At 37.8% G+C, this 17,152-nt stretch overlaps 1 protein-coding gene across 2 annotated transcripts in view; it reads left to right on the top strand.

Moving 5' to 3' along the window:
• LRRC69 (leucine rich repeat containing 69) overlaps positions 1-4,060 on the top strand; it is an 86,714-nt gene extending 82,654 nt beyond the window's left edge. The window contains exon 6 of one of the 2 annotated variants that reach the window (XM_017871206.1): positions 3,717-4,060. In XM_017871206.1, coding sequence (XP_017726695.1) covers positions 3,717-3,836 — 120 coding nt within the window. In that variant the 3' untranslated portion in view covers positions 3,837-4,060. The remainder of the gene's footprint in view (positions 1-3,716) is intronic. The other variant, XM_017871207.1, reaches the window with a different exon arrangement.
• Positions 4,061-17,152: the final 13,092 nt, after the last annotated feature.

The following is a 17,152-nucleotide window of genomic DNA, read 5'->3' as shown; positions in this document are numbered from 1 at the left end:
TGATATTTTTTTCAAAATAAAAGCATATATAATCACAGACCAACTCCTTTTCCTATTCACTGACCTTGACTTGACAGAAAGGATATTTCATTGAGTGTTTTGATTTCTATCTATAAACAGTGACAAAAGCAGTATTTGTCTTTGACAAAATCATGAGTTTTTGTTAATTGAGGTTTGTGAAGAGAGGTCTTCTATAACAGGGAGTGTCTTTATTCCTTTGTAACATGCTCATTTCAAATGGACATATGTCGTATCAGCAGAAACAGTTGCAATGATGCCACAAATAGAAATACAAATTTAAAAGGGCAGCAAGTGGTAAGGTGGTACGAGAATTTCATGTCATGCAAACATTACTAGAGATGATTAATCTAGGTGGAAAAGTATAATACCAAGGAATTATGCTAAGTTGTTTTTCTCAGTTAAGTTTCTAGAAAACAATAAATAGCCCTGAAAAAATATTGTATAAGAAATAGAAATTATTAAGTTAGAGAATAATCAACTTCAAAGTTTCATGTTCACTATACAACTAACAATGGGCCTTTGGTTAAAATCTCAATCTAATCTAAAATCTCAATCTCAATCAAAATCTCACCAAAATATTCATTTTATTCTAATTAACTAAACAGTGTTTCCCCCAAGAAGGGGAAAGAGGGACACAGACACTTTGCATTCCTGCTTGCAATAAGAGCCAACCTAAACTCTGCCCATGCAATGTCTTAATGACACGAGGGAAATAGCTAAAACCACACTGGAAATAGAAAATGCCTTTAATACTTTCTATTATAAACTTTTCACCTCATGAAGAAACTGGACAAAGCAAATCAGATGTCTAACTTGTTTCCTTAGTTTATATTTGTTTCTTTCTCTAACTTCCTCCTGTTGGTTCCTGGCTCTATTTTTTGTTCGGGTTTCTTAAATAGGAGCTGAGGAAAATGTATGTAGCACAGTTTATTTTCCATAGTTCTTTAATTCTGGCTGAGATATGTTACAGAAGTAGGCAGGATGAACTGGTTGGGTGAGATGGTTGTCTAGTATATGGAAAAGGAAAAGACCATATTTAGTCTCTGTCTTTTGTCATTTGTTCTCCAACCACAATTTCATCACTTAATCATTATCATTATAATCTAGTTAGGGAATCAATATTATATCTTATAGAGTAGATTTGAAATATTATATGTGTCTGTCATTCAAAAATACTTATGAAATCTTTTTACTTCTTGACTAATGTATTGTTGATATTCCATGATTTAACATTTTATGGTCTATTTATAGTTTATACTGTATTGTTTCTCCAATACAATGTGCACATTCTTGAATTTATGCTCTCATATTTCACCCTTCCTGAAATGTCCTTTTGGTTTCTCCCCAGGCAGATACTTTCTAGTCAACTTTCAAAACCCAGCTCACCTTTTTCTTATATTGTGAAATCTTGCTTAATATACAGCCTATGGTGTCTCCTTTCTCTGCATTCATGTAGAACCTGTCTTTGGACTGAGCCATATGTTTCTATTTGTGTGTGTGTGTGTATGATTATTGTCTTTTCAACTAGATGCTAAGATTCCAACTAGATGCTAAGAGGCAGGGATTGTTTGCGTATATCTTTGTAGCCTGACACTTTGCCTAATGTTGTGCAGATTTTAGGTAACTTATAATTTGTCAGGACTCTTGGTTGCAAGTTAAAGAAACCCAGCTCATATACCAACTTAAGCAGTGAAGAAGGTCCAGGGATGAATCTGGTTGAAGATTTTGTCATGTCTAAATTAGGTTTCCATGATAGGCCCCAGTGCGTGATGTTCCCCTTCCCGAGTCCAAGTGATTCTCATTTGTTCAGTCCCACCTATGAGTGAGAACGATGCGGTGTTTGGTTTTCTGTTCTTGGTATTAGTTTGCTTGAAGATGATGGGTTTCCAGTGCACTCCCCATGGGCTATCATGGAGGAGGGGAGGAGGGGCTTGCATGGAGTATACAAATATAGAGATATGAAGTTGATTGGCGTTTGCTGACTACGTTCGGATGGGTGGCAGGCGACCACCAACATGGGCCATAAGTATACATATGTAAACAAACCGCACCGTTATGCACAATTGCTACCCTAGAACTTGAAAGTATATAAAAAATAAAAATAAAAATAAAATAAAATAAATAAATAAATTAGGTTTCCAAATTTATCAATAGGAATCTGTCCTTTATTTATTATCTCTGCATTCCTTTGTTTTGGCTTTGTTTTCCAGTAGCAGCTGCCTAAATTGTGTCTTTTGGGAGTAAAGGGAGAGCTTCCTTCTCTCAATAGATGCAGAGAAAGTCCTGGAGCTGATGTTCATTGGCTTCCTTGGACTGTCTTGCATTATGTGCTTACCCGAGAATAATCACCATTGTCAGAGGGAAGCAATTGAGTCATTGCCTGGGCCTGAGTTACTTGGTCATATATTGAGCCAGGGAGTAAGAAAAGTTGCTCTCTCATTCCCCCAGCATATACACTGAGATTGGAGGAGTGGTAGTTGCCCAAAGGAAAAACAGGGCTTTTGTGCCAGTACAGTGGGAAATGGATCCCAGACAGGAAAAACCAAGACGTCCACTGAGGAGTTCAGTACCTGTTTGCTGATTGATGAATTAATATCTTTGTAGGAAAGAAGTCAGGTTTGTAGATATTATGTACCATTTTTCACCTTCATCCAAAATATTTTATGGTTAGGATAGTGCTGTGTATCCTCTAAGTGCTTCACAGCCACTGTTGGAGATGGGTGTGAAGGGGATATGACTTATGACTTTGGCTCCCTGCTGATATATCACCAGGATTAAAAGGCTGTTACTCTCTCGAGGGTGGATTAATAACTGTGCTTACCTGTTTGAACCTTTCAATAGGATCTCAGAGTTCTTTTGTGGAAGAGTGAACAGAACAGCCATCAAATTTCTCATTGTGGGTTGTAATGGTATTGGCCAAATGGTTTCATGGTAAAACTAAGTAGCATTATCAACCAATTAAATATTTCCCAGTTACCAGTTGTGGGAGTCTTTTGGATTCTCTCACAGAGTTGTGTTGATTTCGGAAGATGATTATAAAACATAGAAATGGTAAGCTTTTGAGGTTACCATTATTTCAAACATAAATGGTCAATATATGTACACTAAATTGGCTAACAGGGTTTTGACTGCTTATTTTGTACACTAAGAAGTAAGATTAGAAATATTTGAAGTACAAAAATTTAATTCATGTATTAGGCAACTTGCCTGAGACCTAGCCAGTGAAGATCTTAATGAATAGTGCAGACAGTGAACAAAGAATTTTAGGAAGATTAATTTCCATGGAAACTACATGCTGGGCAGGTAAAACCAAGATGCCCATTAGGAAGTTCAGTAAATATTTGCAGATTGATCAATTTAATACTCCTGAAGGACAAAAGTCAGGTTCGTGTAGATTCTATATCATTTTTTCACCTTCATTTCAAACACTTTATGGTTAGACTACATAATGATATGTTTGAATAAAAGCACACATGATCTTTCATCATTTGGATTTTGTTTAGCATTTGAGTATGACTTTCTTAGCTAGTTAAGTTTGCGTTTTTATGTGTGAGAAAGGAGCAAATCAAGCATAAATAGAATAGTGTGTCCTTTAGAAATCAATGTTCTGAAACCTCTGAGAAAGCAAATATTTATTTTAATGAAAAATATTTATTGAACACTGACTAAATTTTATTTTTAATCTTTACTTTTAGGACTGGAAGATAAGCAAGAATCTGCAGCTGGTGCCTCTCCGAGTGTTAATTTGTTCTTACAAATGTTTTACTCAACGTGACCCTAACCTCTTTGGAATTGCTCAGGTGCAGAACAGGTGAGGTGCTCCTTCATAGCCTCACTCAACTTGCCCTGTCAGCTCTGCATACACAGATTATGCCCTACTTAGGATACCGTGCTGTGCCTGTTCTCTTTGTCAACATATTAAATAAAGGAAGAAAAATAATTCCATTGTGATGTTCCCAATCTAAGCACTACAATCTGCCTTTAGCTTGCTTAGATTCTAGGTGTGCTTTTTTTGGCTTAAAAAAAGTAAAAAAAAAAAAATGAAAATAAAGATTTGTGTGGCAAGTGAGTTATTTTTTTCCTGCTCTTTTATGACTACCACTCCCCTTTTTCTAGGTGAGTATTAAGAGACTTTGATGGGGAAAAGTATTTATTTTATGAATGTTTTGCAATTGAAAAGCAATCACTGTTTTGTACTAGATAGTCATATTACATTTGTGTGATTTCATTTGAAGCACTAATATCTATTGACCTTCATACAAAAAAATGAGTAGAGCCTGGAAACTCTGGTTTGGTAACCTGTAATATCACTTTGTGACTGTTTTAATTTTTTTTCTCTTTTAAAAAAACTTTTACATGACAAACTGCCGAGGCAGTAGTGCAGAAATGAGAATTTTGCTCATTTTCTTTGAAGGACAACAGAAAAGTAGAAAAATAAGTTATGAAAATATGTGGTATGCTTTGCACAGACCAGTGGTTCTTGGAAGTGTGTTCTGTTCAGCACCATCCACATCAGTTGAGAACGTGTTAGAAATACAAATTATCTGGCTCCATTCCAGAACCACTGAATTAGAAACTTGGGGAGTGTGGCCCAGCAATTGCTATTTTAACAAACCCTCCACGTGATCTCTTTGCATGCTCTAGTGTGAGAACCACAGGATAGACTTAGATAAAGCTGCTGCATGTTCAGAAAAGTGAGAAATGTCATTATAATTTTATATATAAACCCCACCAGAAATCTATTTCTTCTTGTCACTACCTATAGTCCTTCTGGTGGAAAGCTGAGTGGAGTCTCTCATCTTCCAGGTAGTTATTATCAGGTTACCTTCCTAGCAAGGCCTTTTATGAGTTTAATTCAGGTTCTTTATGCATCAGAGTTGCCTCTAGCATAACTGAGAAATGAAATCAATGGAGCACAACAAAGAGATCCTCAAACCAGAGAGCAGAATTCAGGCCCCACTGAGACAGAGGTAGGGCCTCAAGGTAAGTTTCTAAAGGCTCCATTAACCAAGAATGCAGTTTAAACAAAAATAAAAACCCAAGTACAAATGAAAGACATAGGAGCTCATCAAAAATGTGTTACAGGGGTAAAGTCTGCATGCTTATTTTGAGGGAAAATTGCTCAGTAAATTGATTTTGATTAGGGAAATAATTTCTTATAACCTAAGCTGTTGAAAAAGTTTTTTTTTTTCTTTATTTCTTCTAAAAAAAAGAAAAACTGGGATACATATGCAGAACATGCAGGTTTGTTACATAGGTATACGTGTGCCATGGTGGTTTGCTGCCCCTATTGACCCATCCTTTAAGTTTCTTCCTCTCATCCCCTACCCCCCAACAGGTCCTGGTATGTAATGTTCCCCTCTCTGTGTCCATGTGTTCTCAACGTTCAACTCCCACTTATGAGTGAGAACATATGGTGTTTGGTTTTCTGTTCCTGTGTTAGTTTGTTGAGGATGATAGCTTCCAACTTGATACAAGTCCCTACAAAGGACATGATCTCATTCATTTTTTATGACTGCATAGTATTCCATGGTGTGTATCTAGCACATTTTCTTTATCCAGTCTATCATTGATGGGCATTTTGGTTGGTTCCATGTCTTTGCTATTGTAAATAGTGCTGCAGTAAACATACATGTGCATGTGTCTTTATAGTAGAATGATTTATAATCTTTTGGGTGTATACCCAGTAATGGGATTGCTAGTCAAATGGTCTAGATCCTTGAAGAATCGCCACACTGTCTTCCAGAAAGGTTCAACTAATTTACACTCCCACCAACAGTGGAACACTCACCAACAGTGTAAAAACATTCCTGTTTCTCCACAGCCTCACCAGCATCTATTGTTTCCTGACATTTTAATAATCACCGTTCTAAGTGGAGTGAGATTATCTCATTGTGGTTTTGATTTGCATTTCTCTGATGATCAGTGATGTTGAGCTTTTCTTCATATGTTTGTTGGCCACATAGATGTCTTCTTTTGAAAAGCATCTGTTCATATCCTTTGCCCACTTTTTGATGGGGTTGTTGGTCTTTTTCTTATAAATTTGTTTAAGTTCCTTGTAAATTCTGGATATTAGACCTTTGTCAGATGGGTCAATTGCAAAATATTTTGGTCCCATTCTGTAGGTTGCCTGTTCAGTCTGATAACAGTTTCCTGTGCTGTGCTTCTAGAAGCTCTTTAGTTTAATTAGATCCCATTTGTCAATTTTGCCTTTTGTTGCAATAGCTTATACCATTTTGTCATGAAGTCTTTGCCCATGCCTGTGTCCTGAATGGTATGACCTAGGTTTTCTTCTAGGGTTTTTATGGTTTTAGGTCTTACATTAAGTCTTTAATCCATTTTGAGTTAATTTTTGTATAAGGTGTAAGGAAGTGGTCCAGTTTCAGTGTTCTGCATATGGCTAGCCAGTTTTCCCAGAACCATTTACTTGAATAGGAGATCTTGCCCCATTGCTTGTTTTTTTCAGGCTTGTCGAAGATCAGATGGTTGTAGATGTGTGGCATTATTTCTGAGGTCTCTGTTCTGCTCCATTGGTCTGTCTGTCTGTTTTGGCACCAGTAGGATGCTGTTTTGATTACTGTAGTATAGTTTGAAGTCAGGTAGCATGATGCCTGCAGCTTTGTTCTTTTTGCTTAGGATTGTCTTGGCTGTACAGGGTCTTCTGTGATTCTATACGCAATTTAAAAGTTTTTTTTTTTTTTTTAATTCTGTGAAGAATGTCAGTAGTAGTTTGATGGGAATATCATCAAATCTATAAATTACTTTGGGCAGTGTGGCCATTTTCATGATATTGACTCTTCCTATTCCTGAGGATGGAATGTTTTTCTATTTGTTTGTGTCCTCTCTTATTTCCTTGAGCAGTGGTTTGCAGTTCTCCTTGAAGAGGGCTTTCATGTCCCTTGTAAATTGTATTCTTAGATATTTTATCTTTGTAGCAATTGTGAATGGGAGTTCACTCATGATTTGGTTCTCTGCTTGTGTATTATTGGTGTATAGGGATGCTTGTGATTTTTGCACATTGATTTTGTATCCTGAGACTGCTGAAGTTGCTTATCAGTTCAAGAAGTTGGGCTGAGATGATGGGGTTTTCTAAATATAAAATCATGTCTTCTGCAAACAGAGACAACTTCACTTCCTCTCTTCCTATTTGAATGCCCTTTATTTTTTTCTCTTGCCTGATTGCCCTAACCAGAACTTCCAATACTATGTTGAATAAGAGGGGTGAGAGAAGGCATCCTTGTCTTGTACCAGTTTTCAAAGGGAATGCTTCCAGCTCTTGCCCATTCAATATGATATTTGCTATGGGTTTGTCTTATTATTTTTAGATATGTTCCATCAATACCTAGTTTATTGAGAATTTTTAACATGAAGGGATGTTGAATTTTATCAAAGGTCTTTTCTGCATATATTGAGATAGTCATGTGTTTTTTGTCATTGGTTCTGTTTATGTGATGGATTACATTTATTGATTTGTATATGTTGAACCAGCCTTGCATCCCAGGGATGAAGCTGACTTGATTGTGGTGGATAAATTTTTTCATGTGCTACTGGACTGAGTTTGCTAGTATTTTACTGAGGATTTTCACGTCAGTGTTCATCAGTTTTCTTTTTTTGTTGTGTCTCTTCCTGGTTTTGGTATCAGGATGATGCTGGCTTCATAAAATGAGTGAGGAGTCCCTCCTTTTGAATTATTTGGAATAGTTTCAGAAGGAATGGTACCAGCTCCTCTTTGTATTTATGATAGAATTCAGCTGTGAATCCATCTGGTCCTGGACTTTTTTTGCTTCAATTTCAGAACTTGTTATTGGTCTATTCAGGGATTCGACTTCTTTCTGGTTTAGTCTTAGTAGGGTGTATGTGTCCAGGAATTTATCCATTTCTTCTAGATTTTCTAGTTTATTTGTGTAGAGGTGTTTATAGTATTCTCTGATGGTAGGTTGTATTTCTGTGGGGTCGGTGGTGATATCCCCTTTATCATATTTATTGTGTCTATTTGATTCTTCTCTCTCTTCTTTATTAGTCTAGCTAGCAGTCTATTTGCTTTTTAAACTTTTTCAAAAAACCAGCTCCTGGATTCATTTATTTTTTGGAGGGTTTTTCGTGTCTCTAACTCCTTCAGTTCTTCTCTTATCTTAGTTTTTTCTTGTCTTATGCTGGCTTTTGGATTAGTTTGCTCTTGCTTCTCTAGCTCTTTTAATTGTGATGTTAGGATGCCGATTTGAGATCTTTCTAGCTTTCTGGTGTGGGCATTTAGTGTTATAAATTTCCCTCTTAACACTGCTTTAGCTGTGTCCCAGAGATTATGGTACATTGTCTCCTCATTCTCATTGGTTTCAAAGAACTGATGGGCTTTCCTTTGTAAGGTGCCCTGGACTTTCTCTCTGGCTGCCCTTAACAGTTTTTCCTTTGACCTTGGAGAATATGATGATTATATGTCTTTGTGTTAATCTTCTCATGGAGTATCTCAATGGTTTTCTCTGTATTTCCTGAATTTGTAAGTTGGCCTGTCTTGCTAGGTTGGGGAAGTTCTCCCGGATAATATTCTAAAGTGTGTTTCCCAGCTTGTTTCCATTCTCCCCATCTCCTTCTGGTACTCCAATCAATCATATGTTCTGTCTTTTTAAGAAATCTCATACTTCTTGAAGGCTTTGTTCATTCTGTTTTATTCTTTTTTTCTCTATTCTTGCCTGCATGTCTTATTTCAGTAAGGTGGTCTTCAAACTCTGGTATCCTTTCTTCCGCTTGGTTGATTGGCTGTTGGTACATTTGTATGCTTTAAGAAGTTCTCGTGCTGTGTTTTTTAGCTCCATCCGGTCCTTTGTGTTGCTCTCTAAACTGGTTATTCTAGTTAGTAATTACACTAACCTTTTATGAAGGTTCTTAGCTTCTTTGCATTGGGTTAAAACATGCTTCTTTAGCTCATTGTTGTTTTTCATTACCTATCTTCTGAAGTCTACTTCTATCAATTCGTCCATCTGATCCTCCGTCTAGTTCTGTGGCCTTGATGGAGAGATGTTGCAATCATTTGAAGAAGAGGCACTCTGGCCTTTTGGGTTTTCAGCATTTTTTCATTGATTCTCATCTTCATGAGTTTGTCTAGTTTCAATCTTTGAGGCTTCTGACTCTTGGATGGGGTTTTTGTGGTGGACTTGTTGTTGTTGTTGATGATGATGATGCTGTTGTCACTTTCTGCTTGTTTGTTTTCTTTCAGTAGTCAGTACCCTCTTCTGTAGGGCTGCTGCAGTTGGCTGAGGGTTCACTTCAGGCCTTATTCATCTGATTCGCTCCCATGCCTGGAGATGTCACTCAAGGAGGCTGGAGAACAGCAAAGATGGGTGCCTCCTCCTTCTTCTGGGACCTCTGACCTCGAGAGGCCCCAACCCCTGATGCCAGTAGGATTGCTCCTGTATAGGGTGTCTGACAAACCCTGTTGGAGGAGCTCACCCAGTTGGGTGGCACGGGGAGCAGGACTAATTTAACAAAGCACTTTGTCCCTTGGTGGAGAAGGTGTGTTTTGCTGGGGGAAAATCCACTTGTCTAGGTTGTCTGGATTCCTCAGAACTACTAGGAGGAGAGGCTAAGTCTGCTGGTCCTTAGAGACTGCAGCCACCCCTCTCCTTAGGAGCTCAGGCCCAGGGAGATCCGAATTCTGTCTCTGAGCCTCTGGCAGGAGTTATTGGAGATCCTGCAGGGAAGCCCTACCCACTGAGGAAGAATGGGTCAGGGTTAGACCTGAAGAAGCACTCTGGCCATAGACTGACACAGCCAGTGTGTTGGGCTGTGGGATAAGAGTTGGGACCAAGCCATCCAGACTCCCTGGCTCCAGCAGGGAGAAAGCGCAGCCTGGAGCTATAGAAATGGGGCTGCCTTTCCCTTGCCTAGGGAGCTTAGCGTGTTAGGCAGTTGTGAGTCCCAGTGCTGGCTGCTGCCCCTCCCGCAGGGAGCTCAAATGGCTTAGACAGCAGGCAGTGGCAGCAGATGCTGGTTGCTCCTCCTCCTAAGAGTTCATTAGGCTTGAACAGATTCCAGCTGAGAGGCTATAAGAATCTGTAAGTTCCAGGGTTGGGATGCTAGGTCCCAGTGCATGGGTTTGTGTGTGGGATCTTCCAATCTGTGGATTGCACAGTTCCGTGGAAAAAGCACAGTGTCCCCAGCTGAGTAGTGCACTCACTCACTGCCTCCTTTCTCTGGGGGAGGGGATTCCCCTTCGTGTGGCTCTCAGGTGGGCCGCTGCACTACACTGCTCTTCCTTCTCTCCGTGGGTCATGCCAGCCTTCTAGTCAATTTTGATGAGAGAACCTGGATACCTTGGTTGCCGGTGAAGGATTCACATGCTTATTATGGTTTTTTTTTTTTTTTTTTTTTTTTTTTTTTTTTTTGATGAGAGCTTCTGAACCATGCTGCTTCTAGTAAGCCATCTTGGCCCTGCCCCCTAGAAAAGTGTTTTGTTTATCATTTTTAACCCCATGATCTCAGCTACAATGTATGTGTCGTCTTGGTCTTGGGGAGAAAATTTTATCTATCCATCTATCTCAGGTGACACAAAAGAAAATGTTGGCTCCCTAACTTCTCCTTTCTACTCCTGTCCTTGTCATATTCCAAGGTACTGCAACCTGGTTTCTGCTCCTCCATATCATGGCAACTGGCCTTTCAGAGGTCATCAGTGACTTACTCCCAGTCCAGCTCCTCCTCCTCTGACTGGTACTACATGGAAGGTTGGGCTTGATTGACTGTCTTCTGCCTCTTGGAATTATATGCCTGAGGTCCATTCCTTTTCCCCATCCCTTTAACAGAATCCTCTTCTATATTTCTCTCAAAACCGTGTGTTGCATAGGATTCTCTACTCAGTCCCATTTTCTTCTTTTTGAGCGCTTTTTCTTTACCAAATGAATCTCTACTCTCACCAGTTTCATTTAGCTTCATTTATCACATCTCGGTAAGTAGTGTCTGAATCTGTTTCTCCATTTTAACCTGTGTTTCCAAGCTTCTCAATTTCAAGACATCTAAAATAGAACTTCAAATGACTTCCAGACATTTGTTTTCTAATAGTAGTAGTCCTGAGAATAACCTAGACAACAAGGAACTTGCAAAGAGATATATTTTCTGAAGAAAACTAATGAGAGTTTCTGATGTTATTTTGGAGATTTTAGAAGCTTTATCAAATGAAAATGGAGTCCAGCTTCATTTAAATTTTCTCAGTAATCTCCACTAATAAATATGTTAAGAATGAAAACAATGCTTTTAACATGAAAGTCTTTAAAAGCTAATATACATAATGGCTTCTTATGATTACCTCTTCTTAACAAATTCTTATTTTCCCATTTATTCACTTATTAGACCAATATTAACGAGGGGCTACTATCTACTGGGCACTGTTCTAATGATATGGCATGAACAAAACTGGCAGGGCCCTTGCTTTCATAAAACTTACTTTCTAATGGAGGGAGACAAACAGTAAACAACGAGCTAACAATATAATGATAAGTACTTTGGTGAAGTAAAAGAGGATCCAGAAGATAGAGAATTATGGGAATACTTTTTATATAGGGCCTGAATCAGATAAGGTAATATTTGATCAGAGATCTGAAGCAAGTGAATGAGTGAGTCCTATGGATATAATGGATAGCAACCAGTTGAATATTTAAAAAGCTAAAAGCCCAGGCTAAATGTGTCCTAAAAAAATTCATTACTCTGATGTCAGGAAATTTAGTGTTACTGGTTGCATGGTCATGTATCAAGTGTCACCATGGTAACCAGACTCTGGAAGGATGCGTCTACTTCTGCCCTGTGGGGTCAACTCATGTTCTGAATCACTGATTAATTAAATTAGAAACTTAATCAATCTCTCTCCACATATACATGTATGTGTATGTGTATGAGAGAGTGGTTATCTTGTCAATCTATAATCCATCTGAAACTCTCCTTTTGGGATCTGAAACTGCAAAATATTTTCTAACAATTACAACCAACTTTTTTTATTCTGATGAAGTTAAAGCAACTGGAGAAATAACTTCTTGTGAATTATCTAGCTTCAATTTTTTGCCTTTTTTGTCTCTTCTATGGCTGCTCTTTGGAATTTTTGTTTTTCACTCACATTTGCCTCAGAGAATAAAAAAGAGAAACTCAAGTTTCTTTTACTGTTTGTTATAATCTCTTAACATCTATGTTGTGGGGGAGTAGCTTCAAACAGAAGAATCTATATTATTTTAGGATTATTAATGAATTCTATTTATGTCCTCAGTTATTAAGAGTAATTCAAGTGTGGTCTGTGATTCTTTATGTTTGTGTATCTTATTTGTAAATGCAATCCAAATGGATTTTCTCCATTTAATTACTCAATATTACTAACAACTTTTCACAATGGTGTTAGTTGAATTCAGTGGATAAAGAGTTGCTAAATCTAGCTAAAGCATTGATACTATTTTTCTATAATCAAAGCAATAAACCATTATGTATAATAGCTATTTTAGGACTTTTATTTTAAAAGCATTGTTTTCTTTCTTAACATATTTATTAATGGATATTACCAAGAAAGTTTTTAACAAAGCTGGGCTTAATTTTTTTATTTGATGAAGCTTCTAACATCTCCAGAATAACATTGGAAACTCTCATTGGTATTTCTTCATAAAATATCTCTGCATGTTCCTTGCTGTCTAAGTTATTTTCTAGACTACAGCTATTAGAAAATAAGTGGCTGGAAGTCACTTGCTCTTGCTAAAGAACTATTTTGCCTCGTGTCTGTGAGAATCTCCCTAGGCAGTTTAAGGTGCAAATTTACTGCTGGTACTTTGGGAGCCTTCTGTAGGCCACAAGGCTCCAAATTGCATGAAACCTCCTGACCTGAAGTTCAAAAGGGATCTGGAGACTCATAGAGCAGCCATGGCACACCAGACTTAAAGAAGGGACTTGTAAGAGGTCCTTGTCTCATTAGAGTCAGTGCCCTGAGGGGCCAGAGAAATCACCTGAGATGACAGGAGACATGTGCCTTGCTTCTAGATGCATGGCTGGAGTGAATGAAGATAGTTAATATGGCAACACAGTAGTAAACATAGGTGTTGGCAAGTGAGAAAATGAGCTATGGAAACTAAAAGAGCAAGGCTACTTTAGAAGGTGGGATGGGGAAGGCAAAGGATCTATAATCATAGATTCAGGCCATCCACAGGCAGCTGAGAGTTCTGACACATTCAAAGGTAAGTGTTTGGGCCTTAAGAAGTGAGGTGGGGCTCATCAATATCACTGCAGACTAAAGGTGAGCAAGCTGGTCAGCATTAAGCCTGGATCATGAGTTGCAGGCAGACAGCCTGGGGTAGGGGCTGCATGGGCCAGAAGCTTCAGGAGAGCCACTTTATGGGAAGTTACTGGCTTTTATTCTTGTAAGTAATTTGATACATATTTGGAGAGAGAGGAAGAAAGTGAGTGTATTGGAGAGTAGGGAAGTTGGATCATGGCCATCACTCCCCTAGTAAAATTAGAAAAAGCCTCCAGTCACTTTAATTATAACCAAAGCCTGTGATTTCTTTCTGGTGTGACTGAAGAAACCAGGGGATACTTGTGGTTTATTATTTTATCTTTCCAAATAGAGGGCAAATAAGTGCGTTTAAAATGTTTTAAAACTGACCAATTAAAATGCCTCATTCAAGTAAGTAACATTGGTTTGAAAAAGAAAGTACTACTTCAAAGAATAAAATATCCGTATCTCACTGAAAGATTTTGACTTTATGTTTCTAAGTGCCCATCCAACAAATATTTACTGCTACTTCTCATAAAGAAGACATTATCCAAACTTAGGAGATGACGGACAAAGCCTCAGAAAGCTTTTATCTATCCTAGCCCAGTGACCAGAAAGGGATTCCTTTAAAATGTCAGACCAAGCTCTTCGCTGCTCGAATCCTGCCAGTCCCACTCTCCATATTCTATTTCCTCTGCCTGGATCAGTGTTCCCTCAGATGTTCTGGCTCATTTCCCCACAACCTTTAGGAAGTCCCTCCCTGGCCACCCTGTTTAAAATTATGATGCCCGCCCCAACATGCACAAAGGCCTTTCCCTTATCTTTCTCCCTCATCACCTTCTATTTCACTCTACAGTTTACCTACTAATGTATTTATTGTCTATCTTCTTCTACTACAGTGTAAACTCCATGAGGGCAGGGTGTGAATTTTTCCCTCTAACATTTTATTATGAAAATTCTCAAACATACAGAAAGTTGGAAGAACTTTGCAATGAGCACCCATATACTCATCACCTAGATTCTATAATTAACATTTACTGTATTTGCCTTATTAAGTATCTATTTATTCCTCTCTTCAGTCATCAGTCTATCTTATTTTTTATGCATTTTGACATAAGTTGTAAACATCAGTATATTTCCCTTCTAGTATTTCAGTGTGCATATCACTAACTAGAGTTAAATACTTATATTTTTAGCTTTTTTACATGAACATTCCTCTGCACCAATCTACAAGACTTTGGCAAATACATTCCCAAACCTTGATAAAGATATGGAGCATTGCCACCACCCCAAAAAATGTTCTCATGTCCCTTCTCTGTAAGGTTGATGAATTTTACAAATAAAAATAAAGAGTGCCCTGGTAAATATGAATGTTAGCAAACAATGGATACCCTTTTATATGGTAATGTCATAAATATTGCACAGTGCACATTTTTACTAAAAAAGTATTTGTTTATCTGAAATTCAAAATTAATCTGGCAATGCTGCTTTCTGGTAAATTCCATGCTACCCCTTCACCCCCGGCAAACAACCATTTTCTGATTTTTTTTTTCACCATAGATTTTGCCTGTTGTAGAACTTCCTGTAAAAGGAATCATACAATATTTATTCTTTTCTGCTGGCTTTTTTTCCACTTAGTATAATGATTTCAAGATTCATCCATATTGTTGCATATATCACGAGTGTGTTCCTTTTTGTTACTGAATAGTATTCCATATTATAACTGTGATACACTTTGCTCATCCATTCTCCAACTTGGGCTTGTCCAATTTTTGTTTAATATGAGTAAGCTGCTATAAACCAAAGCATACATAGAAACATTCATTAGCTGCCAGTTATGTTCTAGACAAAGGTCAAACTCCTTGACATCCCTTACAGGCACTTTGTGGTTTAGCTTTTCTTACCTCTTCTCTGGTCTCACCTCTTGCCATTCTTTCCTTAAGCTCACTTTCCTCCCAACTGTCTTCCTTTCAGTGCTCTGAACCTGCCATGCTATTCCCACTTGGGGACTTCTCTATGCAATTCCATCTAATTGGAAAACAGTTTTTCCCTGATGGTTCCTAGCACGTTTTGCTCCTATTCCTGTATTTACCACAGTGGGACCAGAAGCAAGTTTCCTCACTTCTCAAGGCCTCTATCAGTGACCTCTCTACTTGTAACATAAAATATAGTTCCTTTTCAGGGGCTTATTATAAAGATTAAATGAATCAAGTTATGAAAAGCACATAGCCTGGCAACACAGTACGTGTTCAGTCAATGTTTGTAATAGATGTCGTGGAGGACCTTGAATTTCTAGAAGCTTATGTTTATGTGTATTCAATACTACAGAACAGGGAATGGTTAAAGGTGATGGCAACAGTGCGGAAGATGAATTAAGAGGGTATAATCAAGCAAGGAGGAAAAAGACCAAATTGAATTTATAAAACTAGTCTGCATGAGTACACTAAATGACAGTTGAGTTTATGGCAGTGGGAACTGAACATGAGATAGATTTAGAAGACCTTTATTTTAGAGATAGAACCAACTTACTATGCATCAAAGAGCAAAGTGGGTGGAGACATGAATAGCTAGAAACTTTCCATCTTATCTAGGTTTTATTTGGGTATTCGTAAGAATGTGGGTGCCAAGTAGCAAGGTAAGAGATTTGGAAAGGGGCTCTGAATATGGTGGAAAAGGATGAGTTTAATTATATGATAGATATGGGAAATTAAGGATGCTAACTGGACATTAGTGGAAATGCTCAACAGGCCATTGGAAAGAAAAATATAAGCAAAGGCATGGATTCTGATAAGGAATGAACTATATCCTTATATCATCAGATGACTATGATTTCACTGCTGTTCTACAAATTTAAGCCCTCTTTTAGACTCGTCTTATATGGGGTTTTAGCAAGTGAACAATTAACTTATTTCCTTAGATGTTGTAGTCTTAGATACCAAAGATACAGGGACATGTACAGAAGGTTCTTGTAATGGGGAGAAGGCCAGAATCACACACGGGGAGCCTGTTGCAAAGTCAGAAGGCACACTCTTGGAAGGGGACCACTTAATAAGGTCTGGCTGTGTCAGTGATGAAATTTCTTTTCTTTTCTTTTTCTTCTGATGGATTAAGAGTCTGACACTTTGAATCACTGTGTTCCAATTTGCAGCTTTTGGTGGATTATTTTAAATCCTAAAACTATAAGAAAAAAATGGAGCCAGTAGTTTCGGTTTCTGATCTCCAAGCAGGGGGCAAATACTGTATGACACAGGGAACTGTGTATGTATATGTGCGTGTGTGTGTGTGTGTGTGTGCGCGCGTGCGCACATGTGAGCATTGTCTTTCTTCCCTGTTTTAATTCTTTACCATGGCTAGGCAGGAAGTGGAGGTCAGAGAATTATCTGACATTACTCCAATGGCTTTCCTTTGATATAATAAGAACTTCATAGTCATAGTGATGGGTCTTCGTGTCATTTTTTAGAAAAGTAGGTATAGGAAATCTTCATCTATTATTTTGTATAATTTTGTTATTATGTAATAAAAACTACCTAAGATTTTCAAGCGCACAAGTTCTTTTAGGACCAGAATGACTAAGAAAAATAAAATGAATCTGAAATTAGGTTTTTCTCTGAATGTAGTTTTAAAGTACATATGCAATAAATAAAGGACCACTTTCCTGATAGAAATTTTCATGGAACTCAAGTCTTTCAATGTAAGCATTTTCAGATTTATTTCTAACCAAATACATTTATTTCTAACCAAAATATGTTATTTCTATTTCCCATCATATAGAGTCTGTATTATGAATGAGAATTCTAATACACTGTTTTAAGAGCAATATTTAGAGAAACTCAGAGAATCTGTGATGAAAAGATATCAGGTATTTTACTGCTGATTCAAAACTTCACTTTCCATGAAAGGGAA

Source organism: Rhinopithecus bieti, unplaced genomic scaffold, assembly GCF_001698545.2.
Source record: "Rhinopithecus bieti isolate Rb0 unplaced genomic scaffold, ASM169854v2 scaffold_6371, whole genome shotgun sequence".
Lineage (NCBI taxonomy): Eukaryota > Metazoa > Chordata > Mammalia > Primates > Cercopithecidae > Rhinopithecus > Rhinopithecus bieti.
The sequence above is the reverse complement of the archived record's forward strand: the minus strand, read 5'-3'. Positions and strand labels throughout refer to the sequence as shown.